General features: G+C 40.2%; 1 protein-coding gene and 1 long non-coding RNA gene across 4 annotated transcripts; one reads left to right on the forward strand and one right to left on the reverse strand.

Moving 5' to 3' along the window:
• On the forward strand, positions 1-27,728 carry LOC309667605. Its single transcript, XR_014267836.1, has 2 exons — positions 1-1,840; positions 27,466-27,728. It is a non-coding gene; the product is annotated as an uncharacterized lncRNA (long non-coding RNA).
• Positions 11,024-22,988, reverse strand: LOC309667588 (putative oocyte-secreted protein 1 homolog). Of its 3 annotated transcripts, XM_082476164.1 has the most exons (6): positions 17,915-22,988; positions 17,626-17,720; positions 14,982-15,160; positions 13,231-13,331; positions 12,123-12,245; positions 11,024-11,306 (listed from the first exon to the last, which is right to left on the reverse strand). In XM_082476164.1, exons 1-6 carry the CDS (start codon positions 17,935-17,937, stop codon positions 11,273-11,275), a joined length of 555 nt encoding a protein of 184 aa, XP_082332290.1. In that variant the 5' UTR covers positions 17,938-22,988; the 3' UTR covers positions 11,024-11,272. The 3 variants fall into 3 exon arrangements, with proteins under 3 accessions (XP_082332290.1, XP_082332291.1, XP_082332289.1); XM_082476165.1 differs by lacking the exon at positions 12,123-12,245; XM_082476163.1 differs by having other exon boundaries at positions 11,024-12,245.
• Positions 27,729-27,931: the final 203 nt, after the last annotated feature.

Here is a 27,931-nt window from a genome sequence, read left to right on the forward strand (position 1 = left end):
TCTAGTTGCTTGAGGTCTAATGTTAGGTTGTTTGAGATTTTTCTTGTGTCCTGAGGTAAGATTGTATCACTATAAACTTACCTCATAGAACTGCTTTGCTGCATCCTCCCATGGATTTTGGATTGTCATGTTTTCATTTTCATTTGTCTCTACGTTTCTTTCTTTTTGGCTGTGCCATGTGGCATGCAGGATCTTAGTTCCCCAACCAGGAATTGAACCTGTGTTCCTGCAGTGGAAGCATGGAGTCTTTACCACTAGACCGCCAAGGAAGTCCCTGTCTCTAGATATTTCTAATTTCCTCTTTGACTAGAAGTAGGTTATTTTTTAAAGTGAGGGATGGCTTATAGCATAATGAATCACAGCTTTCTGAAAACTACTAAGTTTTGATGCATATTTGATGCACAATTCTTAAGCAGCTATAGGAATAGAGTTCCTGAGTATGCATAGGAACTTGCATAGAGTATGCAAGTGGATGGCCAGATTTCTCTCTCATGGAAGGGAGGGCCCATCATTTGATGCACAGGGAAATGATCCAGTGGTACATAGTCAGATTCCTGAAAAGACAAAAACACAGAGCGCAGATCCTGTGTTCATTGTTTCTAAGAAAAGCAGAGTATATGTTTGTGTATAGATCTTGAGACAGAATGTTCTATCTTTCAAACTCTGTCTTTCAGACAGCAATGATTCATTTATAGGATTATATGCATGGTGTTATGGATGGTTATGGATACTTGACAATTTCAATCTTCAAAACACATATTGTTATGCAGGCATTTAATTCTTTTAGGAAGACTTTGAATCCTAACTTTAGGAGTCTTCTGAGTTACCCTTTACTGTGGGTTATCTGCACACTCAAAACCACCATTTTGTACTCTTAATAATATTATTTTTAGGATCCAGGTATCTACTGATGTTGGAATCGAAAGATATTTTACCTTAGTTTTGTTTATAAAATTCTAAACAAAGTTTTAGGGGTTAAACTCTTATTTAAAATGACCCCAGTTAGTGTCCCAATACAAACAATTAAAAAATATAATTTCTGTTCTCGAAATGCTTTAGAAACAGGGTACTTAAATAAAGCTTCATGACCATTGAACAATATTAAGAAATGCTACTTGTAAGTTTCCTTACCTCAGCCATCTTGCAGAATCAATCTCTTTACCCTCTCTTTTGGCTTAGCCTGTTAAATTTTTCTTTGAGTACCAAATCAAAGGCAATTTTTAGAAACTCCTTTTTGGATAAAATGGGAGAAAAAGGAAATACATGCCTTTAGATCTATTTAGATATCTTTGTTAATGGACTGTACTTAGGGTTGAACCAATTTGTTATTTGTGGCATCCACAGATGTGCTGCTCATATTTCCTTTCAGGGAAAGATGCATTGCCCATCCCAGAACAGCCTTCAGCTGTTAACTCCATTGCTCCTTTAGCCTTTGAGCAGAGATCATACTCTTCTCTTGGGCGTTCCAGTCCATGCCTGAGCAAGATTGGAACAAAGGTCTAGCCATTGCTGCCCAACCTGGGACTCCTCTAAAGGGCAATTTTTAAAATCCCTTGTTGGACAGGCACAGATACAGTCACGTCTCAATCTTTGTCTGATGACTTCCCCTGATCAATTCTTTCTCCCTTTCCTTTCAGAGGAGTTACTCTTCAATAAAAATTTACACTCCTGAGGAGCTGAGTCAGGATGGCACAGTAGGAAGACCCTGAGTTCACCTCCTCTCATGGGCACACCAAAAATGACAACTATTTACAGAGCAACTACTGATGAGAAAGACTGGAATCTACCGGAAAAGATCCTCTACAACTAGAAATATAAAGAAGGAACCACAACAAAATGGGTAGGAGGTGGGGAGGATGTGGTATAGTCAAGACCCATATCCCTGAATGGGCAACCCACAAACAAGAGGATAATTACAATTTCAGAGTTCTCCCCAAGGAGCAAGGGGTCTAAGCCCCACATCAGGCTCCCCAGCCTGGGGGTCCTGCACTGGAGGACAAGCCCCCCAGAACACTTGGGTTTGAAGGCCAGTGGGGCTTGATTTTAGGAGACCCAGAGGCTGTGGGAAATAAAGACTCCACTTTTAAAGGGCTTTCACAAGATCTCACACATTCTGGGACCCAGGGTATAGCAGTAATTTGAAAGGAGCCTGGGTCAGACTCACCTGCTGATCTTGGAGAGGCTCCTAGAGAGGCAGGAGGCAACTGGAGCTCACCCTGGGGACATCGACACTGGTGGCAGCCATTTTTGGAAGCTTGTTCTATCACATGGACACGGGTGCTGGCAAGGACCATTTTGTAATCTTCCCTCTAGCTTATTAGCCTCAGGACTGCCCCGCCCTGCCCACCAGCCTGTAGGCACCAATACTGGAATGCCTCAGGCTAAGCAACTAGCTGGGTGGGGACACAGCCCCATCCACTAGTAGGCAGGCTGCCTTAAGACCCCTGAACCCACAGCTATCCCTGGACATGGCTCTGTCCACCACAGAGCCCAGGACCTGGCCCAGTACGCAGGCACTAGACTGGATATCCCAGGGCCCTATAGCCAGAGAGTCTGGGACACAGCTCTGCCCACCAGTAGGCAGCACCAGTCTGGGGACCTGCTGGATCTCAGTCCTACTCACCAGTGGGCTGACACAAGCTTCAGGACACCATAGACCCTGCAGCCAGCTGTGTCAGGAACTGGCCTCACCCACCAGGAGGCTGACACTAGATCTGGGAATCCCGGCCCCATAACCACCCAACCCAGAACCCGGCTCTGCCCACCAGTGAGCCAGCACTACCCCGGAGACCCCCAGGTTTTCACAGCCAGACTTCTCATGACCTAGCTCAGCCAACCAGCAACTGGCAGCCTCCAGGCAGGCCCTGGCAACCAATCAGACCTGGGACCAGCCATGCCTACAAGACCACTCATAGCCCACCACAACAGAAGGACCCACACAGCCTGCATTGGGGGGGGGAATCCCTAGAGGATATAGCTCTGGTGACCAGGGGGGAGTGCACTTCTGGGACACATAGGACATCGCCTACAAAGGGCCACTTCTCCAAGGCTGGGAAATGTAATCAACCTACCATATACATAAAAATAAAAACAGCAAATTAGGCAAAATGAGGAGATAGATGAACACGTTCCAAATGAAGGCGCAAGATAAAACCCCCAAAGAAGAACTAAGTGAAATGGAGATAGGCAATCTAACAGATAAAGAGTTCAAGGTAATGATCATAAAGATGCTCAGAGAACTCCGGAGAAGACTGGGTGAACAGAGTGAGAATGAGAAGTTTTTAATGAAGAGTTATAAAATATAAAGAAGACACAAACAGATGAAGAATACAATAACTGAAATGAAAAGTACACTAGAAGGAATCAACAGTAGATTAAATGATACAGAGGAACAGATCAGCAAGCTGGAAGACAGTAGTGAAAATCACTGATGCTGAACAGAAAAAAGAATGAAAAGAAGTGAGGACAGTTTAAGAGAACTCTGGGCCAACATCAAATGTACTAACATTCACATTATAGGGGTTCCAGAAGAAGGAGAAAGAGAAAAATGTCTGAGAACATATTTGAAGACATAATAGCTGAAAACTTCCCTAACCTGGCAAAGCAAACAGTCACCCAAGTCCAGAAAGCACAGAGAGTCCCAAACAGGATTAATCCAAAGAGGTCCACACCAAGACACACTGTAATTAAATGGCAAAAATTAAAGACAAGAGAATATTAAAACCAGCAAGGGAAAAACAACGAGTTACATACAAGGGAACTCCCACTAAGCTATCAGCTGAATTTTCAGCAGAAACTCTGCAAGCCAGAAAGGAGTGGCATGATATAGTTAAAGCGATGAAAGGGAAACGCCTACAACCAAGAATACTCTACCCAGCAAGGCTCTCATTCAGATTACAGACAAGCAAAAGCTAAAAGAGTTCAGTATCACCAAACCAGCTTTATAAGAAATATTAAAGGGACTTCTCTAAGCAAAAAAGAAAAGGCCATGACTAGAAACATGAAAATTATGAAAGGAAAAAGCTCATCAGGAAAGGTAAATATACAATACAAGTAGTAAATCAATCATGTACAAAGCTAATAGGAAGGTTAAAAGACAAAAGTAGTAAAATGATATCTGCAATAAGCAGTTAAGGGACACACAAAACAAAAAATGTAAGGTATGATGTCAAAAACAGTAATCATGAAGAGAGGGTAGTAAAAATGAAGGGTTGTTAGAATGCATTTAAAATTAAGAGACCAGCAACTTAAAATAATCACATATATGTATATAGGTTGCTTTATATAAACCTCATGGTAACCAGAAACCAAAAATATATAATAGATACACAAAAAAGAGAAAGAGTTATATTTGTTTAACTAAAAGGTTCAAACTCATAGAAGCAGACAGTTAAATGGTGGTTGCCAGGACTGGGGGAGGGGAAATGAGGAGTTTTTATTTAACAGGTACAAAGTTTCAGTTAGGCAAGATGAGTAAGTTCTAGAGCTCTGTTGTACAATATTGTGCCTATAGCTAACAGTATTGTATGGCACACTTTTTAAGAGGGTAGATCTCATGTTAAATATTTTTATCACAATAAAAAATAATTAAACATTTCTGTCCCCAAAGTTGCCATAAACACTGTTAAGAAATAACATAATACTTTGCAAATCCCCAAGGATTAGTATCCTGAATATATAAAGAATGTCATGCAAATCAATTGAAAAACAAATTCTGCTCAATATGCTGTAATAATATAAATGGGAAAAGAATTTGAAAAAGGATAGATGTATGTATATGTATAACAGAATCCCTTTGGTGTACACCTGAAACTATCACAACATTGTTAATCAACTATACTCCAACATAAAATGAAAAATAAAACAAATTCTGATATAAAATGGACAAAAGCCATAAACAGGCAGTATGCAAAAGAGGAAATGTGATAAAAAGCAATCTCATTAGTAATCATGACACAGTTCATTAAAATCCAGAAGCACCCTTTTCCCCTTCCAGACTGGCAAATATTGTTTCCTGAAACCAAGTGTTGGTGAGGGTGTGGAGAAACTCTAGAGGGAGGATAAACAAGTACAATAACTTTATTGAGGAACTGCTAACATCTAGGAAACAGTAGAAATGTATACTCCGTGTGTGTGCACATATACATGCTCATGCACCCCAGCATTTCCACTCCCTTGGAACTGCACCCTAGAAGACCCAGGAACACTCATACATACGCAGGAGGAGCTGTGTACAAGGATGTAAATAGCAACATCATGAAAACTAGCAACTGGTGGCAAGTTAAATGTCCTTCAGCAAAGACTGGATACATAATTTGTGGCGTGATCATACAATAAAACATCAAAAGCAATAATGAACAAAGATGTACAAAACAATAGTATATAATATTCATGGCTGCATGATACTTACAGATCCAGAAATTATATTGTCATAGCTTTCTGGCCTATAGAACTAGTCCACATCTCAGAAACAAGGAGAAGCAGCCACCCTAGTAGGAGGAAGCCCTTCATTTGGTCAAACCCTGAGCCAAAGCCCACTCAGGAAACAGGAAGTTGTGAGGGGCCAGCTGCTTCCTGTGTTATAGCAGCCGAAGCCATGCTCAGATGTTGGTAGTTAACCACATTTTGGACAGCATTAGAGAATGTCCTATTAGCTCAACCTCCTAAAGTTCAGTATTGTATGCTCAAAATTGCAGATTAGTGGGACATGTAAGCAAAATGTACTATGTGAGGGTTTCTAGAACTTTGTCATCTTTAGGCCTATGAAAGTACCGTTAAATTGTCATATAGCTCTTGATTCAGGTTTAGGGAGTTGTGGAGGCTTGTAATGGCCCACTCTCTTGTGTAACTCCTTCTCTGTTAGTGTGGTAGAAGCTGTGAATATGCTGAAATGTTATTCCTGTAATTATGTTACTTTATAGGGCAAAGGGGATTTTTTTTTTCAGTTGATTTTGAGTTAATCAAAATAGAGATTATCTGGGTGGGACTAATCTAATCACACAGGCCCTTTAAAGGCAGAGAGTTTTCTCTAGCTGGTGGCAGAAGTCATTAGAGTGATTTGGAAATGTGAGAAGGATCAGCCCTCTTGCTGGTTTGAAGATGGAGGGGCCAGGTGAGAGGACACATAGGCAGCTTTCAGGAGCTGAGAAACCCCTGGTTGAGAGCCAGCAAGGAAACAGGGACCTCAGGTAACCCCAAGGAACTGAATTCAGTCAACACCCTGAATGAGGCTGGAAGCAGATTCAAACCCAGATCCTGCAAATAAAAACCCATCCTGGCCGACATCTTGATTTTGGCCTCATGGGACCCTAAACAGAGAACCCAGTTGAGCCTGCTTGGACTTATGACCTATAGAACTGTGAGGTAATGACCTATAGAACTGTGAGGTAATGAGTGGTATTGCTTTATGTTGCCAAATTTATGGTGATATGTTATGTAGCCATAGGAAACTAATACAGAGGGTGATTTGGGTGCTTGAGAAAATGGAAAGATCACAGTTGCTGGACTCCAGTGAGGTGGGAAAGAATAGTAGGGAATACCATGCAACAGTAAAGAGGAATACATTTGATTTGATTTAAAAATATGCATTTAGCTCAAACACAGAAAGGTAAATGAAAAATGCAAGAGAAAACCATAAGATATAGTGCACCAAACTATTTAGAAATGTACATTAAAATATATTTTTCACATTTGTACATATATGTTAAAAATTTTGGAAAGTAGTATGGAAGGATATATAGTAAATATTTTTAAGTGTGACCATTATATAGTAGGATATGGAATTGGAGATGCTGAATTAAGGAAAAAAATAATAAGAGGGTCTCTACATAGATGAATAATGCTAGTTGGCCATGCTAAAGGGTATGATCAACAGAGTTCTGTCTCCTGAGATTCACAATTACAACACATAGTAGAACAAAACAGTAGACAAGAGAAAAAAACAAAAATTCAATTATAATTATAACTAATATTAAGCATTTACTATGTGCCAGGTACTTTTCTAATTATGTATTTGTATTAACATATTTAGTGCTTCCAATAAGCCTATGAGAGAGGTACTCTTATAGTCCCATTTTGCATTGATTTGTACACAGTTTAGGTAGCTTACATAATGTCACACAGATAGTAAGAGTCCATAGAAATGAAAATCCAGTAATCTGTTTCCAGAATCTATTTTCTTAACCACTGTGCTAAGGTAGGTCACGGAGTCTCATCTCCATCAGTGGATTTCATCTCCATCAGCAGTCTTCATATTGGAATATTTCTATGTGTGAGAGTACACAAAGACTTTCCAGGGGGAGTTCATGCAGCAATAATTTCAGTGCATTTAATTTCCAGAGTCTCAACTGCCATGTATACTCTTTCCAAACACTGATCTTCCAGAGAATAAACATGAGTTCTCAGTGTCCTTTTATTTTACAAATATAGGCATATCTCTTGCCCAACCCAAGTGATATTCTTTGATGGCATGGGTAATAAAAACTGGAGTGCCAAACAAAATAAAACATTGAAACACTGGCTTAGTAGCACTTCCTTCATCAAGACAAGGGGTCAGCAAACTTCTTCTGGAAAGAGCCAAGTAATAAGAATTTTAGGCTTTGTGGTTTCTTTCACAGCAACTCAACTCTGATGTTATAGTGAAAAGCAGTTTAAGTAAATGAATGAACGTGGCTGTATTTCAGGAAAATTTTACTCGTGGGCTGTAGTTTGCCAACCCCCAGTTTCTGTATTTCCTTACCTTATGCATATTTATATTAAGGGTGAAGCTGGGCATCACAAATGGAGAAATTTGACCAGGATAGAATGCTCTGAATTCAAACGGTCAAAAAACTATCGGTTTCTGATGCTGATTATTTTTATTTAATGTTTTAATTGAAAAATATTTAAAAAATTTAAGACACATTATATCAAACCCATGGATAAAATTGGATGTGATCTTTTTTTTTAATGAAGTATAGCTGATTTATGTTGTGTTAGTTTTAGGTGTACAGCACAGTGATTCAGATATATATATATATGTATATGTGTGTGTGTGTGTGTGTATATATATATATATATATATATATTCTTTTTCAGATTCTTTTCCCTTATATGTTATTACAAAATATTGAGTATAGTTCCCTGTGCTATACAGTAGGTCCTTGTTGGTTATCTGTTTTATATATAGTGGTGTATATATGTTAATCCCAAAGTCCTAATTTATCCCTCCTCCCTCCTTTTCCTCTTTGGTAACCATAAGTTTGTTTTCCATGTCTATGGGTCTATTCTGTTTTGTAAATAAGTTCATGTTATCTTTTTTTAAAAATTCCACATATAAGTGATATCATATGATATTTGTCCTTCTCTGTCTGGCTTATTTAGTATGATAATCTCTAGGTCCATCCATGTTGCTGCAAATAGCATTATTTCATTCTTTTTTATGGCTGAGTAATATTCCATTGTGTGTGTGTGTGTGTGTGTGTGTGTGTGTGTGTGTGTGTGTGTACCCATGTGATTGTCTTTTCAAATTGGTGTGCTAATAGATAGTTAAAACCTACTTTGTCAAATCATATTATGGATAATTCAAGAGATAGTCAATCCTTATCTTGTTTTGTCTTATAAAATATTTAACATTTTATCTCTCCTACTTTGATAGAGACTAGTCATATACTTATTAATCTCATTTGTTCTCGTTGGGCATACAGGAAAGCTGCATTTCCCAGTCTTTCCTGCAGTTGTCTTGGAGTTATGTGACAAACCTAAGTATGTGTTATGGGCTGAATTCTGCCACCCCCCAAATTCATGTATTGAAGTCCTAACCCCTAGTATCTCAAAGTGTGATTTTTATGGAGATAGGGTCTTTAAAGAGATAATTAATATAAAATGAGGTCATGTGAATTGGCCTTAATCTAGTATGACTGGCATCTGTAAAGAAAAGGAGATTAGGATGTAGACAGGCACAGACAGAAGACCACGTATGGAGACACAGAGAAGATGGTTGTCTACAAGCCAAGGGAAGAGGCTTCCAGGAAAAAAACAATCTTTCTGACACTTTGATGTCAGAATTCTGGGATTCTACAGGATAGGGCAATAGAGCTATAAGCTCTGAACATGCATTTTCCTTCAAGGAAAGGGAAAGAATAACTGTGAAGGTGGTTTGGAGTTTGGCAGGGCTGACACTGCCACCACAGGCCCACAGGGCTCAGGGCCAATGGGCTGGGGCCTCTGCCCCTGTGGGCCTGGAGTGCAGAGCACGGAGCCAAAGAGGATTATTCTCGAGCCTTAAAATCTAATGGAATTTGCCCTGCTGGGTTTTGGCCTTGCTTTCCAATTTCTCTTTTCCAATTTCTCCCTTTTGGAATGGGAATGTCTATCCTATGCTTGTTCTACCTTGTATTTTGGAAGCAGATAACCTGTCTGGTTTCACAGGATCACATCTGGAGAGGAATTTTGCCCCAGGATGAATCATACCTCAAGTCTCACCTATACTTGATTTAGATGATGTTTAGTTAATATTTTGGCCTTAAGAATTGATGTTGGAATGGGTTAAGATTTGGGAGGATGTTGGGATGGGGTGACTGTATTTTGCATGTGAGAAGGACATGGTTTTGGGGGGCCAGAGGGTGAACTGTTATGGCCTGAATGGTGTCCCTCCAAAATTGCATATTGAAGTCCTAACCCCCAGTAGATCAGAATGTGACTGTATTTGGAAATAGAGTCTTTAAAGAGCTGATTAAGGTTATCTGAGGTTGTTAGGATGGGCCCTAATCCTTTATGTCTGGTGTCCTTATAAGAAGAGAAGATTAGGACAGGGACACATAAGCACAGAGGTCCACGTGTGAAGACACAGAGAGAAGATGGCCATCTACAAACCAAGGAGAGAGGCCTCAGGAGAAACCAACCCTGCCCACACCTTGATCTCAGGCTTCTAGCTTCTTAGAATTGTGAGAAAATAAATTTCTGTTTTTAAGCCACCCAGTCTATGGTGCTTTGTCATGAAAGCCCTAGCTAACCAATGTAGTATGAGACTAATATTTGTTCTGCTCTGGGATATTTGACTCTGTTATTATGTTCACTGCCTAAAAAATCTTTTTTTTCTTCTATGCTGGTCTATAGTATTTAGATATGTTGACCCAAAACAAATAGACTGCCAGCTATTCCTCCAGCAAAGCTGGGTTTATTTGGGACTAGCAGAGAGTTGTAATCTGGGGTCTGGAACCATGGCGAGCCACGTGCAAGTCCTGGCACAGCAAGGGCAGGAGAACACTTTAATAGGGAGGAAAAAGGCTCCATGGCTTTTCACTGGCTGAGTCAATGCCAGGAAAGAAGAGGATTGTTTCTTCTTCCTGTTGTGCTTTTATCATCCCAGGGCGTGAGAGCTCCCCCTTCCGGGTCTCCCAACTCTATTTAATTGAGGTTTCTGTGTAATACATTTTTACAGATCGTAGGTAGTGAAAATATTTGGTGGCACCTGGAGAATGGGTGTGATGAAATGTATATGGTATCATTAACAGGTCACTTCTAGAAATAGTTACAAATATTACCTAAGAAGAGGCATACCCCTGATTCAGAACAAGTTCTGTTCAGAGGACACTGAAAAGATTTTAATTTAATTTTGGACTTGGTGGTGGTGTCGGACTAGTAATCAAAGCACCCTCATTTTTGACCTAACAATTACCACCTGCTTTGCTAATCTAGGACTAAGCCCTTCTCCATATTGCCTATCAGAAGCCCTGTCAGTAAAATGAGAATATTTCTAGGTGTCTTCCATTTCCTTTATCATTTTGGAAATAAATAGTGTGGGCTGAAAGAGGACATTTTTACCCACAGCACTAACTTCATTTATTTCCAGCAGTTCTTTAATTTATTCTAACCAGTCCTAAATAAATTAGCTGGATTTCTAGGCTATGTTATTCAGCATAACTAGGATTAACCTTTAACTACAAGTACTAAACAACCAATGAAAACATAAGCCTGCATAGAACAAGTTTTACATATGATGAGGCACCCTAGCACAGTTCGTTAAGAAATAATAGATAACCTATTAGGAGAAAATGCATTTTATTATAATTCCTTATGAGGTTAAAGAGAGAGGCAGATCCTATTTAATAAGTGATCATAAAACAACAAAGGGGCATTCCATTTAAAATGAAATCATCTAAAACATTTAAAAATGTAAGATAACAAACGGAATCCTTAGACGGAAATTCAGCTTCTAATGTGCAGTGGTGCTACAGAGGGTTGAGTCAGCTTCAAAAGTCTCAGGTAGAGAAAGATGAGCTGTGTGATTTTTTCAAGGGGTGAAACTGCACATTAAGGTAGTTGTTCTGCAAACAGAAGAAAGGAATCAGCATCTGCTAGTGTAGTTCTCTACCTTCTGTCTCAGAGGACCTAGTGTCCCTCCCTAAGTCACAGGGAGGGATGGAGAGGGCAGGTAAGAAAGAGGTAGTGTTTGGGATCATGTCCTAAGAAAATTAATATAGGAGTTATTTATATCTAGGGATACAAATATTTTTGCTTCTCTTAACTATGAAATATATCAGAGATATGTAACATGTTTAATATAGCATCTATAACACATCTCCAATTTTTAAAAGTGCTTACCATCTCTCTAGTATATAAACATCCAAAGTTTATAATAAATATATCTGTATGTATTCAGAATTTTCCTTCTCAGCTGTGTAGGAAGGAAAATCCATACAATTTAGGAAATATACTCCTTGGCAGATGATAGGCGTTTAATCCTTTCAGGACAGAGTCTGAGTTTATGATATTTCTGAGTGCACATTCTCATGGATTATCTACTTTACCCAAGTCCATGTTCTATGGTTTTGGTATTTTAAAATGTTTCTCTTTAATATTCTATTGATACTGATTTTGGTAAAAATGTTTCACTCATTGCCTCACCCTCCATGGTGCCTGAGGGATAATCTGAGTCATGTGGTTAATACCAGTTAATATGCCAATTAATGCCAGACAGACAAGGGGTTGCCCATAAGATCTACACCTCTAGTAATCTAGGGGTGCCCTAACCAGCCTTTCCCAAACTGGAAGCACAGGTGTTTACACAATTTCCTTGTAAAAAGCTGGTTTTCTGTTATAAAATATCCTTGAACAGCGTTAATCTATGTACTTTAACTAACCTCACTTTAACTTGGCAGTTGATTGTGTTTCCAAAGTATAAATTTGCTATTCCTGATCTTTTTGAGGGGCCACCTTGTTTATTTGCATCATTTCCTATAATTATTCTTATAGGAGCTGGATGGCTACAGAAAGAGAAAAGAAGACAAAGAAAGAAGAATGGGATTAAGATCTTGGCAAGTCCTGGTGACTGAGGTTCAGAACCTGAAGCCAAGCCCTTACTCCTCATTTTCCCTGCTTTCGCACCATTACGATATGTTGTCATCCTGTCTTTATTCTAGAAACTGAGTTATTGGTTTAACAACTGAACCTAGTAAGCTTTATATAAAAGAATTCCTTCCCAAATATACCACCAGATTTACAATTAGCTGATCAGAAGTCATTAGCTTAAAATTCGATGATCTTAGACCATCTGTAAAAGGTAATGTCTAAATGAGCCAATAAGAGCCCCATCCCATGGATAATGAAGTTAAAATATTTCACATTTAACTAGTTAAATCTAGTATTCTAGTACACTCTACTTTGCCTATAAATTCATAGTAATCAGTCTACCCTCAGCCCCTTGTTGATTTAATCAGAACATCTAATATGGCTAAGAGATAAGAAGTATAATTTGTAATATGGACACTGCATATAATTGGAACAAAGTGATTTCTTAGTCTAAGAGCTACTAGATATATGGTGAAGTTAGACCTGCTAGTATTACACACAGCTTTCTACCACATTGAAGAGAATTAACTGATGGAATGATACACCAGCTACTATGTCCTGCAGGTGTTTTATGAGCCAAGCACTGTTCTAACCTCTTTATGTGCATTCTCTCATTTAATCCTCACGACAACTCTGTGAAATAGATAGTATTATTTCCACTTTAAAGATGGGGAGACTGAGGCCTAGAGTTATTAAGTAACTTCCTCAAAGTCACGCTGGTCATAAGTAGCAGACTGGGAGATGAACAACACAGAAGAATTTGGCATCAAGAGAGAAAGGGTCTCAGGAGGCTTTGGTTAACCCTGTCATAGTAACTTAATCTCTCAGCTCTCTTCTCCTCCAAGAGCCTAACTAAGGCAATTGAGAGGATATGGCATCAGTTTGGCATCCCAGACTCACCGAGGGACAGCACAGGCCACAGGGATTGAAGCTTCAAGATCTGAGAACTTGGACTTAAAGATGATTTTAGATACAAAAAGGAGACGATCTTCTGGGAGGACCTGATGAGACAAAGGGAATGTGTAAGTTGACTTCAAGAATCTGTTAGGAATTAGTGGTTCAGTCAACATCTCTTAAAAGTGGGCACACCCACACTGAAAGTTATCTTCCCAGTGGGACAGAGGACCGTTGTCTAAGTGGTCAGAAGAATTAACATCTGGTTTGGGTATGGTTCATACGAGGCGAGAGTACTTGCTGGTTGAGTTTGAATAATATTGCTTCAAAGTCGTTATTTATTATTATCAGGAAAAAGTTTATAACTTCTCTTGACAAACTTTTTAGCATCTAGGAGTCCTTAAAATACTGAACATAACATTTGAATATTAGATGAGTGAGAGATATGTCTAATTATAAAGGATACTTTAAATAGGTTTATATGGTCTTCCGAAATAACGTGTTTTAAGGAAATGTGAAAAATGTAGTACACACCATATGAAGATTTCATCTCATCACCCGGAGACTGCCACAGTGAATATTTGGGCATCTTTTCTTTGTTTATTCTCAATATTATTTAACATAATTGAAACTCTCTTATTAGCTTATCTGGCCCTGCCATTCATTCTCATCAACATCCTAATATATATGTTTTTTACAGGAACTTGAAGATAATATTAAAATTTGTTTTAAAAAGACACTAAATCTTTGTTTCTTAGTTTCTGAGGGGAGAAAAGTGAAAGGAAATGACTCTTCCCTCGGGGTTTCTCACGGGAGGTTGGGTGGTATAAGATTGATGACATGTGAACACAAGGCATCGGAGTTACCTATGAGGCTTTCAAACTATCCATATCCCTCCTCAGACTGATGCCCTTGATCTACCCATCCTGACTCCCAAACCAGGGAGGGGCACCAGAAGCGCTGGTGGGAGCCAAGGTGTCAGGAAGTGGTCAGGCAGTCATTTGAGGCATCAGATGTGTCAACCATTCCCACTCTTCCTCCATTTGCCTACAGCCAGTAGGGGCCAGCTGCCTCTTAAGACTATAAAAATTTAGAGGGATGTGAAGCTACTTGGTTAGATTTTACACTACAGAGCAGGGATGGGCAAAGTTTTGGAAAGGGCTAGATAGTACACCCTTTTGGCTTTGTGGGCCGTGAGTCCTCTGTTCCAGCTACTCAGCTCTGCCCTTATAGTGTCAAAGTAGCCACAGACAATTAGTAAATGCATGAATGAGTGAACATGGCTGTGTTCCAATACAACCAAATTTAGGCACCCTGAAATTTGAATTTTAAATACTTTTTACCTATCACAAAACATTATTCTTCTTTTGTTATTTTTTAATCATTTAAACATTAAAAAATCTTTTCTTAGCTCATGGACCACATAAACGTAGATGGTGGGCCAGATCAGGCCTGCAGCCTGTAATTTGCTGACCCCTGGTACAGAGAAGAAAAAAATAAGCCTGTTCTTTTCTAAAATTAGGACAAGTTCCATGTCTTATTTAGGTTTGCATTCTCTAGAGGGAGGTACAACTGATTGACAAGTGGATACTGTTCATTCCTACCTTCCTTCACTGCCCATGGCCTTGATATGACATTTGGCAAAATCAGTTTAGCTTGTTATTAGGAAAAAAAACTAATAAAATCCTCATGGAGTGCAGTTGGTGAGCCTGAACGTCTCTGAGATGATTTAGTTAATTAGGAGGATACCTAATTACCTCAAGCCTGATGTTGCAATCAGTGGGATGGTATTGAAACTCATAAAATCTTTGATACACTGAGGTTACAGGACATAGATCTCCCAGAAACACTTCATCAGGAGCCATAGGTAGACCATTATCAAATGCAGTTGACTTAACCCTGGCCAAGAACAAAGAGGGGCTGCATCGTACATATACTATTGGGAGGAAGAAAAGAGAAAGTGTCAGATAATACAGTGGTCCTACTTTGGGGAAGCTCAGGGCTAGTTAACAATAAAAGACACCCCCATTGGTAGAGAAGAACAAATTTTCAAGGTGATTTTCCTAGTCCTACCTTTAGAACACTCACATGCCCTCCCATCTCCAAGAAGAATCCGAGTGATCCTGTGTGTGGATGAGAATTAACCCAAACAAGATCTTAGATGCCTTATTTTTCAGTTCTAAGTGGAAGACCATCTCCCTTAGGACATTTATATTAGTAATTATGGACAATTACTAATATAATTACTACCTTTATTCCTGATTTGAATTCCTGGAAAGCAAAACCTTTGCTCTAATCTTGGTATCCCTGTTTAGTCCTGGTATTCTCTCAAGCAATACAGTCATTTGACCAAAATTAACAAAGCTAGGATAGAAACCTAGTGATCATAGCTTAACCCAGTGCAATTTTTCAATACTTCATTTTCTCTTACTTCTAATTGTGACCTAGTAATTATTTTCTTTAAAATTTTGTCCTCTTTGCATGAGAATATAAGCTCCATGAGAATGGAGACTTGGTCTGTTTTGTTCATTGTTGTAATGCTTAGGGCCAAGAATAAGCCAATACAACAACTGCTCAATACGCATTTGTTGAATGCATATATGAACCATACTGCCTGTTGCTGAGAAAGTGAGAAGCAGGCACAGAGCCCCCCTGGGCTCTGTGTTTTAGGAGAACTAAACAGAAGTAAAACTTGGACTTGTGATGAAGAGGAGGGCCCAAAGATGAAGTCTTCTAGATGACGCTTCTAAAGGATCAAAGAGAACCAGTGGTTTCAAGATATATTATACCCTGCCAGTCAAAAGACAATCAAAGAGGGCTTCCCTGGTGGCGCAGTGGTTGAGAGTCTGCCTGCCAATGCAGGGGACACGGGTTCGAGCCCTGGTCCGGGAAGATCCCACATGCCGCAGAGCAACTGGGCCCTGTGAGCAACAATTACTGAGCCTGCACGTCTGGAGCCTGTGCTCCGCAACAAGAGAGGCCGCGATAGTGAGAGGCCCGCGCACCGCGATGAAGAGTGGCCCCTGCTCGCCGCAACTAGAGAAAGCCCTCGCACAGAAACGAAGATCTAACACAGCCATAAATAAACAAATAAATAAATAAATAAAATTAAAAAAAAAAGACAATCAAAGAGATAATATTTATAATTGAAACATTAAAGTTTGCTAAAGGCCAAGAAACAAGGTGGTGAAATATAGGATCTGGCAGTTAAATCCCAGAGTAATTTGGGACTGCTGGTAAATTAGAGGATAAATTGGAAAATCTGAGAAGGAATTATCTGCTCTTTTAAATAGGCAGTCAGGGACTTCCCTGGCAGTCCAGTGGTTAAGACTCTGAGCTTCCACCACAGGGGGCACGGGTTCCACCCCTGGTCGGGGAACTAACATCCCTCATGCCATGAAGTGCGGTCAAAATGTAAAAAAATATAAAATTTTAAATAAATAGGCAGGCATAGAACTACTGGAAGGTTACCTATGGTGGGACTGACTAGCTTTTAGGGGTAAACGGTTAACAGTCCCAAAGCCATCTTTAGCTGCTGGCAATTTCCAATCACTAGAGAATCTCATTCCTACAGTTGTGAAAGTGACTCCACATAAAACAACTGGTCTATAAAAAGAAACGAAATTGAGTTATTTGTAGTGAGGTGGGTGGACCTAGAGTCTGTCATACAGAGTGAAGTAAGTCACAAAGAGAAAAACAAATACCGTATGCTAACACACATATATGGAATCTTAAAAAAAAAAATGGTTCTGAAGAACCTAGGGGCAGGACAGGAACAAAGACGCAAACGTAGAGAATGGATTTGAGGACACGGGGAGGGGGAAGGGTAAGCTGGGACAAAGTGAGAGAGTGGCATGGACATATATACACTACCAAATGTAAAACAGAAAGCTAGTGGGAAGCAGCTGCAGAGAGGAGATCAGCTCGGTGCTTTGTGACCACCTAGAGGGGTGGGGTAGGGAGGGTGGGACGGAGACACAAGAGGGAGGAGACATGGGGATGTATGTATATGTATAGCTGATTCACTTTGTTATAAAGCAGAAACTAACACACCATTGTAAAGCAATTATACTCCAATAAAGATGTTAAAAAAAAACAAAAAAACACAACTGACCTGTCCATGCTCTCTTTTCGGCTCGTGTATGGTGGGTAGACTAGGTATTCTCCCTTTACACAGAGAGGAAGAGGGTGACTTGAACATTAAGTCCCTTGTTATCCTGGGCAGTGAGATTTAGTGCAAAGGCCCTGATTGGCGATTTGCCGAAACAGAAAGGACAGTGTTGTCAGAATGTAACAAACCGAGAGTGAACTAATGCCATTTTCAGCAACATAGATGGACCCGGAGATTACCATACAAAGTGAAGTCAGTCAGACAGAGAAAGGCAAATATTTGACACATACGCATACACTGTGAACGCGTTTCTCCAAGGTTTATCCCAAACATCGTTGTCCACAGCTGAAGCCAGGATAACCTGTCCATCTCAGGTATCTGCAAACTTTGAAGAAGTTCAAAGTTAATTGACCAACCCAATTTTCCTAACAGTATGATGAGTATGATGAGCTATCCTTAAAGGGGAAAGGGATATTATGGGAAAGGGGAAAGGGATATTATGGGAAAGGGGAAAGGGATATTATGGGAAAAAGGAAGGTGCCAGGGGTGAAGGCAGGTGGGGAAAGAGGGCATTCCCACCTCAACCATCCAAAGCAGATCATTTAGTGTAGGCCCTTAGCTATTAGCAATGTAGCGGCTAATTGAAATGTTCAGATCTGGAAAGTCAAAGACGCAGCCTCATTACTGATCATCAATTGCCCACCAAGTCTCCTATTACTCTGTAAATACCTGGCTGTTCTCCAGAGCAAGCCCAAATCAGAGAAGAAAGGAGACGCAGTACCAGAAAAACCTTCATCTGGCCAGACCCCAAGGCAACATCCGTTCAGGGAACAGGAAGTTGTGAGAGGTCCAGTTGCCTTGTGTTAATATAACTGAAGGCCGTCAGGTGTCTACGATAATCCATCACTTCAGGCAGCCTGGGGAGAGCCTTTACTCTCTATAAGCAAAACCTCCTAAAATTTAGTGTTTTATTATTATAGGTACTAACGATTAATAAGGTGAGTAATTTGTATCATTTGAATATTAGCACTGAGCAAAGTTTATAAAGCTCTGAGTTTCTCCAGAAAAACAGAACCAACAGGATGTATGTATGTATTTTTTGTAAGGAATTGGCTCAAATTCATAACATGTGATTATGGAGGCTGAAAAGCCCCAAGATCTTTAGCTGGCAAGCTGGAGACACAGGAGAACTGATAATGTAGTTCTAGTCCGAAGGCCTGCAGGTTCAAGATCCAGAAAGAACCAATGTTCCAGCCTGAGTCTAAAGGCAGGAAAAACCAGCATCCCAATATCCCAGCTCAAAGGCAATCAGGCAGAGGGCACGCCCTCTTATTCAGCCTTTTTGTTCTATTCAGGCCTTCAGCTGACGGGATGAGGCCCACCCACCTTAGGCCAACGATCTCCTTTACTCAGTTTACAGATTCAAATGTTACTCTGGATTTAAAGGAAGGATTGGACTAAGGAGGAGCTAAGAAAACTTACATAGTATTTTTCTAGATGGGAGAAGAGGCAGTTAGATAAGGGAGAGTAGTTGATAACGTGAACTAATGTAATTTCGTGAGAAGTGGTGAATGGATGAACCATGAGCAGGAAGGGAGGACAGACAGGACAAGGATGACTTAATGAGAGCAAACGGGAGGTAAGAGGAGAGACCGGTTAAATGTGAGGAGCCTCAGACTATATTTTTGAGAGAGGAGATAAGTGTGAGCTCATCAGTTATTCAACAATGTTGACTGGAACCAACGAGAAGATAATATCTAGGGCTAATTGGAACCACCCATTCTCAGCTTTTAGGAAAGAACAATCAAACTTAGCCTGGACGCCCAATGTCTCATGGTCATCAAGACACCACCCTTTCAAACTACTATCAGCCAAAGTCCACTCATTCCTGGCACTTTCCCAGAACATGTCTACATCAGAGAAACAAGTAGAAGGTAACTCCACAAGGGCCTGCATTATGCTAGGTCACAGGTTAAGAACACCTTGGGTGATCAGAAGTTGAGAGGAGCTGGGAAGCCTGAAGTGGGTTTATACCTAATAACACACTTAGATGCATATGATGACCCATTACTCTGGAGAACAAAGAGAAAGCCCTTGACACACTTATAACTCCACCCTCCTGAGGTATGAAGTGCAGGATGTTATTGTGTCAAATCAAATGGAAGCATTTTGTGAGTCATCTTTAGGACTTTTGAAGTGCCAGGGAGGGTGCTGTCCACAGGCTAACCTTCAGCACTATTATAGGGTGGTTCCCAAAGTGGGGTCCCCGGGGTAGCAGCATCAGCACCACCTGGGAACTTGTTAGAAATGCAAATTCTTAGTCCCACCCTGGGAGTGGAAGTCCAATTATCCGTGTTTTTAACAGGCTCCCCAGGTGATCCTGACGCATGGTAAAGTTCAAGAGCCACTTTACTTTGTAGGGCGCTACCCATGTGGGATGATTTCAGAAATGCCAAGCCTTCTGGTCGAAATGCTGAGATACTAATTATTCGCTGTTAGAGTTAATTTTTCAGGTTTGAAGTCTGCTATCCATCTGGGACAGACGAGAGGAGTAGCTTCATCTACTTCCCATTTTAGACAAAATCAAACTAGGTAGAGTTACACTTCCAAAAGAGATTTCAAGCGTCAAGTTAAGCACACATTGTTATCATTGGCCAATGCAAGACCTCTCTTGATTTAACTGATTTAATCCATCAATCCCTCCTCCACCATAGGCGACTCTTCTAATGTATTTAATGACTACCCTTTGAGTCCAATGTGAAATGTGTGCTTTTCTCCTCACCCCATCTAAAATTTCACATACATTAATATTTCAGGGGCTTCCCTGGTGGCACAGTGGTTGGGGGTCTGCCTGCCGATGCAGGGGACATGGGTTCGAGCCCTGGTTTGGGAGGATCCCACATGCCGCGGAACAACTGGGCCCGTGAGCCACAATTACTGAGCCTGCGCGTCTGGAGCCTGTGCTCCGAAACAAGAGAGACCGCGATAGTGAGAGGCCCGCGCACCGCGATGAAGAATGGCCCCCGCTTGCTGCAACTAGAGAAAGCCCTCGCACAGAAATGAAGACCCAACACAGCCATAAATAAATAAAAATTAAAAAAATTAAAAAAAAATATTTCATATCCCTCTTCCTTTTTTATTTTTCCTTCTTAGCACTAAACACATACGCTGCATTTTACTTCTCTATTTTGTTTGTTTCTTCTTATTAGGGTATAAGGTCAAAAAGGGAAGAGATTTTTGTTTTTAAAATTCATGTATTCTTTAGGCATGAAACAATATTTTGCTCATAGTAACCTCTCAGTATATACTGGTTAACTGAATGAATGGTATTGTGGCAGTGTAACTAAAGTACCAAATCACTGATGATTCTATTTCAAGTATAATTTTGTATAGAATTGACTTCTAGGCTGAAGTCAATTGACAGTGTGGGATAGTCTTGCAGTGCACCTCTTGCAGTGGGCCTCTTCAAATGTGCATGTTCTAGAAAATATGTATTTTTGTATCTATCTGTCTATTCATTCATCCCTACACATTTTTTGGTGGGAGGAGGTTTATTTTGGAATCTTGGCTTGTATGCATGATTTCTGCAGCTTTCGGGGGGGATGGATTGCTCCCTGAATGGCTTTGTTTACTAAAACATTGGTAAGAGCAGTAAAAATAAAAGATCATTAGAAGAAAAGGTGGTAAGGTGGTAAGGGGGAGGAGATGGTAGGTTAATTCTATGAGTGGGAAAATTATAATAATGGAAAGGGGAGTTGCACAGTTGGCTGGTCAAGTATCAGGAACTCTGGCACTGGGAACACAGGCAGGGTTAGGTGGGGGTCTCTTTAGGTGTGTTGCCAATGTTACAGAGTTCAGGAAAGCATGTGAGCCTGAGACTGTGGGTCCCATTCCTATAAATGCACAGCCTGAGAGAGGCAATCAGACGGATGGGTCAGAGGAAGTAAAGCAAACAAAACAAGGCAAAACTTTTGAATTGGAAGCAGCTTTCCTTACAGGGCAAAAAGATGGTCACAAAAAGTAATAAGGGGATGCAGGCTCAGCCGGCCAGTTTCTTAATACCTGAGCCCTATGTAGGGAAGTTTTCAGAGTCTTGGTCTTGCCCTAGGCAGACTGAGATCAAGGTGCCCTGTACCCTCACCGAGAAACTAAGCTGCTTCTTGTAGAAATGACAGTGGAAAGGACCTGGGCTTGGACCACTATAGCTTCAGAGAGTGGGTTTTCTTGGCTTGAAATCAGGCCAATTAGACATGCAAATTGAAAATATCTATTATTAGTAATGTCTGCACAGAAAATATGTGGGGCTTACAAGGGGAGGGTTGACTAAGCAGTTAAGAGCTCATCCAGGTCCATGACCAGAAGCTCAATGGGCAGTTTGGACTTCGGAAAAACTCTGTCCTGTATCTGGGGATATTTTCCCTTCTCCACCATGTTATACCAAAGAAAGTGACTGTGTTTGGATCATTACCACAGAGCATACGATTGAGATTCCTCTGATGGTAACATGGCTTTGAAATTTTAAAAGGTGATACATCTTGACAAAAGTAAACTTTGAAAAGGTATCAGTAGACATGATCATAATTTTCAGAATTTTCTGTGCAAGTAGCCACTTGACACAGAATCTCTGGGACCAAGAATGGGAGGGTTGTTGATATTGCTTGTATTGGGGGATGTGTCATAGAATGACCAAGTGACTGTTGGAGGAACACATGGACAGAGACAAAATCCAACCCTCTGAGCTTGTATTATAGAATAATTTGGCGGGGGGATCTAAGCAGACATCTGGTTCACTCATGCTTCTGAGCTCTCTCTGCTTCTAGTGGATTTCAATGTCTATTCACTCTCTTCCAAGCAAGCTTAGTGGCCATATTCCTGCATGCAACTAGAACCAGTTTTCAACACCTGGGTGCTAAATAGCTATTGAGAACAATGTTGGTAATAACCTTTCCCCCAGCTCCCACCTTTCTGGTAACTCAGCCCAGCAGCTTAGAATGCTACATGAGAAATCCAATAAATACAGATATACCGTAAAGTATGTCAAGTTTTATTCATGGACTTGTGGCCACTTTGAAAGTTAAAAACACAAATGGCCTTTCTCAAAGGCATCATGGTTATAATCGATTAAAACCAATTAAAAATATGTAAATATATAAAAATAAAATGCCACATGACATTGTTAAACTGGGTTACTTCTGTGGTGCTGCTGGATGTCCAAGAGCACAGCTTCTACAGTTCATAGAGGAACGGAGGGGTCACGTTCCTCGGAAGGGAGTCATTGTGTGGGCCACAGAAAGGTGTTGACTGTAGAAAGACTAAGTTGAATACCAAACATCAGCTACTTATTATGAGACTTAAGTTTCAAAAATACTTCAAATGAGCAGGAGGGTTCTCTGAGCTCATACCAATGGGAATGGAACCAGTAAGACTACATAAGGTAAGCTGTAGGGTATGACTTTCTTATGACTCCCAGATATGAACTGTATCCCAGATGATCTGGGATAGTTCAGATTTTAAGAACAGGAGCAACACAGGTCCTGTCTCTTAAAGATTATAGAAAAAAGGGAAACGAAATTCAAGGGAGTCTTGTACATGTTTGAAATTTTGTTTGAACTGGACCCAGTGGGAAAACCCAAATGACTCAGCTCATATGTTTCCTTCAGCCTTAAGTCAGTCAGTCTCTTCATGAAAGATAAGAAAAATGTTCAAAACTGGCAACCTCTGAACTTATCAACTCTTCCCTTCTATTGCAGTCAGTGGTTTCGGACTCCAATATTCAGTTCTGAACATAGTAAAGTGAAATCTTTACTGTCAAGGAAAAAAAAACCATAGGGTGAGTAGAGATTTATAAGACTGGCAAGTATAGGGTCTTCCTCATATGAATACCAAGTAAGGTGTGAGACAAGTACAAGAGAGAGAATTCAATATAACCCTTCTCTTATAAAACTCTACCACTGAATTGTATGGCATTCAGACCCCAGTGGGGATTTGACCTTACCTGTTCTTACTTGCCCTGAATACTTGTTTTGATCATAAAATCCCTGACTGGGCCCATTAAATGTTGGCCTTTGTAGGCATCCTTACCCAGTGTTCTCTCAAGTGTGCATGGCCACACCTCACGCAGTATCAAGAACCACTGTTGAGCAGGTGGGGATGTGGTTAAGCTACTAATCCTTTCAGTCTTGCTAGAGGGCCCATCACATGAGACACAGGAGCTTTGAAAGGAAAAACGGAGAGAATTAAAAAGTAATACAGAGGCTTAAGATATCATTCCTGAGATTGAACTTTGGGCCCAGGTGTAAATGGGCCTTGCTTTCACAGCTATGACTTTTTGTTTTAAGAATAACACATTAGGGCTTCCCTCATGGCGCAGTGGTTAAGAATCCACCTGCCAATGCAGAGGACACGGGTTCGAGCCCTGGTCTGGGAAGATCCCACATGCTGTGGAGCAACTAAGCCCGTGCGCCACAACAACTGAGCCTGCGCTCTGGAGCCTGCGAGCCACAACTACTGAGCCCATGTGCTGCAACTACTGAAGCCCACGCTCCTGGAGCCTGTGCTCTGCAACAAGAGAAGCCACCGCAATGAGAAGCCTGCACACTGCAACGCTCGCTGCAACTAGAGAAAGCCCGCGCACAGCAATGAAGACACAAGGCAGCCAAAAATAAAATAAAATAAAATAAAATAATAAAAAATAAATTTAAAAAAGAATAACACATTATCCTGTTCTGTTCAACACCCTCTGCCCCTCACCAAATCCTCGCTGTGGGCTAATAAATTATGGACCCAGAGACTGTTCTCTGTTAAATTAAGAAAAACCATTTCAAGAAGATATGAACAGGAATTTTTTCTTGAAAACAGTAATAGGTGTAAGGCAAGATTTTCCTAGCATCTCTCAAAATTTATTAATAGGTTTCCAAAGAGCTAATAAAGTCCTATTCCTTTTACTCAAAAGACTACATCACTCAGGTGGGAAGCTGAGAGACAAGAGCTTACTAACAAACAAAGAATGGCAGAGGATAGTGATGTAAAACAGTGGTTTTCGAGTCATTCTACCTACAATTAAATCTAGGGCTTTCCAGCTGTGTGACATTAGCAACTCATTTAACGTGCCTGTGACCAATTTTCTCAAAGATTAAATAGGGGCGATATTAGTGACTCATGCCTAGGGTTGATAATGATGATTAAAATGCTTGAACTTCATGTAAACTTGTGGTTGGCACATAGTAAATGTTCAGTAAATGAGATTATTGTCATTAGCAAGGGCCAAACAGCATTTTTTGTTCAAAAGCTGTTGCCTGAAAGAATCTGTGCTTAGCAAACTTTTACTTCTGTGTAATTCCAATTGGCTTATAAGAAATTATATACTTACTGCTCAAACTATAGCATTTTCTTTTTCTTTTTAAAAATCGGCTGTTGGGTGCTATTTTTCTTTCAATTTTTTAAGTTTCCAGAGAAGAAAGGCATCTGAGGGTAAATTTGGGAGAAAGAACTGATCATTCTTAGTTCAGGCCCAACTACCAATAGGTAGCTTTCTTCGTGGAGCTAGACTGTCTTCAGAGGGTCACATTCTGGTCTGCTCTGCAGCCTGGAGGCCAGCTTACCGGAAAGAATCTTTGCAGGCAAGGGAGAGACCTACAATTTTCCAGTTCTTTTTTCCCCTGGGTCAGCAAACATTTCAGGGTAGGACTTGTAGGAGGTTTTCTAGTTGCAAATCTAAAGCTTCATTTGCCAACTGGCTTTATTAGAAATAAAACTACATTCTGATCTACATCTTCTATATCCTATGACTTATTACTTAACTGATTTCAAATTCAGAGGGGAAATTAGATTATTATTTATTTGACTTCCCAAATTCCAACTCCTCTGCACAGCTCAGAGCCTCTTGAATTACAGAAGAATGAAAGCCTGTCGATCTGTATGCCTAAGAAACCTTCCTTTTTCTTTTGTGTGTCAAGTGTTGGTGTCCTGAATTAGGTTGAGCAGCATGTCCTCATCATCTACAGGAGAGAAGGTAGAAAGAATCAAAGATCTAGAATTAAGAAGCAAGATTCATTTCTAGCTTTGTAATATGTGTAACTCACTTGTCCCGAGTCTTGACCTCTGAACAGTGAGCTGCTGCCGAGATTAAATAACATTGGTAGACACACTGTTGAGCTAAGAAGCTATATAAAAACAATCATGATTGTCAAAGTCTCTGCATAAATGGTGATAAATTTCAGCAAAAAGCTATTAGTATTTAAAGAAGGAGCCAAACGATGTTTTGGACTAACCTGGGAACCATACACTCCAAATGAAGTTCAGCAGAAATTAATTGATTCTTTGGTTTATAGGTAAGCCAGGAATGAATGACAGCTCCATCATAGAAAACCTGGTGGGAAAAAAAGACCTTTGAAATTTGTGTTCATTGGTCACAACATATTTTATTATATTCAAATTTAAAACTGGCTGTTCCAGTGCCTCTAGAGATCATGATATTTACCCCAATTAAGGTAATTAAAGTGATCTTTGGCAAAGCAGTGGCATTTAACCTCAGGAGAAAACAGAACAAAAACACATGGCATAAGATTTTGAATAGAAGTGGCAATTGAGGGACATGACTGAAAGTCTTACGTTCGACTCCTCAAATCAAAGTTTGAAGGAAAGAAAAAAATTTCACAGCCTCTTAGGAGAAAAAGTGTTCCACAAGGAAAGGATTTTTAAAAAGACAATTATCATGGGGTTTTGAAATAATTTATATAATTTCTAAATTAAAATATATTTTCTCTTTGATCTGCTCACCAAATCCTTGAAAACATTAGCCCAAAAGGAAGACAGCGAGTTAGAAATTGTGCATGTGTGCTACCCAACTGAGTCTTCTGAACATAAAGTTGGTACTCCTCACATGGAACATGTGAAATATGTTTGGTGATCAGTAAATGAGGTATAATAACCATAATCATATCATCCTGAGTTTAATTGTATAACTATTTTATTTCCACCCAATTAGCCCTCTATTGTTTATACTATTGAGATTATACTATATATTTTAGGTCTATCTTCTTTTTTACCACTTTTTTTCCCACTTCTTCCCTCCCACATGAGGTTCTCAAGTCCTTAAATTATTGTATAAATTTATTAGCTGCATAGTATGCTATAACATGAATGAATCATATGTTTCCTGGGGTCTAAATGATTTATCTGGTTCAGTGATTCAAATCAATGGGTAAGATGGAAAAAAGGTAATTTAAAAAATATGAAAAGCCCTCATTTGGATTGTAGAGCAATGAAGCCAGAGCTTAGGCTGTTTCAGCTGTCATGTTCCTAAGTGCCTCAGTGAAAGGCTGCTTAGAACACCAAGATGGGAGAGAAGTGTGATGATTTTGTTTAGTGTGGCAATTTTCTCAACCTTGACCCTACTGGCATTTTAGGCTGAGTAATCCTCATTGTGGAGGCACCGTAGGGTGTTCAGCGGCATCTCTGGCCCCTACTCACTAGATGTCAGCAGCAATTTCTATATCCTGCCTAATTTGACAACTAAAATTGTCTCCATACATTGCCAAATGGCCACCGGGAGGCAAAGTCATCCTGGCTTGATAACTGCTGGTTTAGGCTGTTGCCAAGGACTCTAGGAGTGACAGCTGCTTTTAACCACTAAAAGTGGCTCAACTGCCTTTGGCTCTCTCCATGGCAGGTGTGGTGGGAGCATATCTGAGTCATGAGATCTCACAGTAGGGATTAAGGGCTGCTGCAATGGTGCCTGCCAAACAAGCATAAACGGAGCTCTTAGACCACGATACTTATGGGCCGTGAAGAGACTACACTGAAAGAACTTCACACCAACCTGTCCAAATGATTCCTTCCATTGACCTGCAGGCCAGGTTCCTGGCAGAAAATATTTAGCCTCATGGTTAAAGCAGTGCAAATCGAGATAAACTGGATATGCTATTATACTTACATTTGGTGTGATAGAAACCTCCTATAACAAAATCTTCCTAGAACTTTCCTTACGCTGATGTTGATACAACATGGGTACATTTTCGATAATCTTTTGTGAGATAAAGACCAAGTAAAGTCTATTTCTAGTTCAAGACCCTCTCAGATCTTTCCTCCAAACTCCTCTGATAATTTTTTTTTAAAAAACATTGTTATAGGGACTTCCGTCGTGGCGCAGTGGTTAAGAATCCGCCTGCCAATGCAGGCGACTTGAGTTCGAGCCCTGGGCCGTGAAGATCCCACATGCCACGGAGCAACTGAGCCCGTGTGTCACACGTACTGAGCCCGCGATCTAGAGCCCGTGCTCTGCAACAAGAGAAGCCACCGCAATGAGAAGCCCCCATGCAGCAACGAAGACCCAACGCAACCAAAAATTAAAAAAAAATAAATCAAATAAATTTATAAAAGAAACAAAAAAACATTGTTATATATTCTATAATTAGAGTTGCTAATCCCAGAATCATAGTGGAAAGCAAAACAAGACAAAGGGCTCATTAGAGTAGGCATAAGCAAACCTAGCTCTGCTATGTATTAACCTTCTGAGTTTGGTTGCATCGCTGGCATTTGTGTCTCAATTCCTTAATCTGCATATATGGGGATGACAGTACTTCATAGGATTATGAG

This window comes from Balaenoptera physalus, assembly GCF_965194825.1.
Source record: "Balaenoptera physalus genome assembly, chromosome: 10".
In the NCBI taxonomy this organism is placed as follows: Eukaryota; Metazoa; Chordata; class Mammalia; order Artiodactyla; family Balaenopteridae; genus Balaenoptera; species Balaenoptera physalus.

Coding starts and splice junctions, on each gene's coding strand:
- LOC309667588 (XM_082476163.1), bottom strand. CDS start 17,937: ATGATCTGCTTTGGATGGTTGAG. Junction 15,161..17,625: donor AACGCGTTCACAGTGTATGC/GTATGTGTCAAA, acceptor TCCTCCCAATAG/TATATGTACGATGCAGCCCC. Junction 13,332..14,981: donor ATTGCAACATCAGGCTTGAG/GTAATTAGGTAT, acceptor TTGTCTCATCAG/GTCCTCCCAGAAGATCGTCT.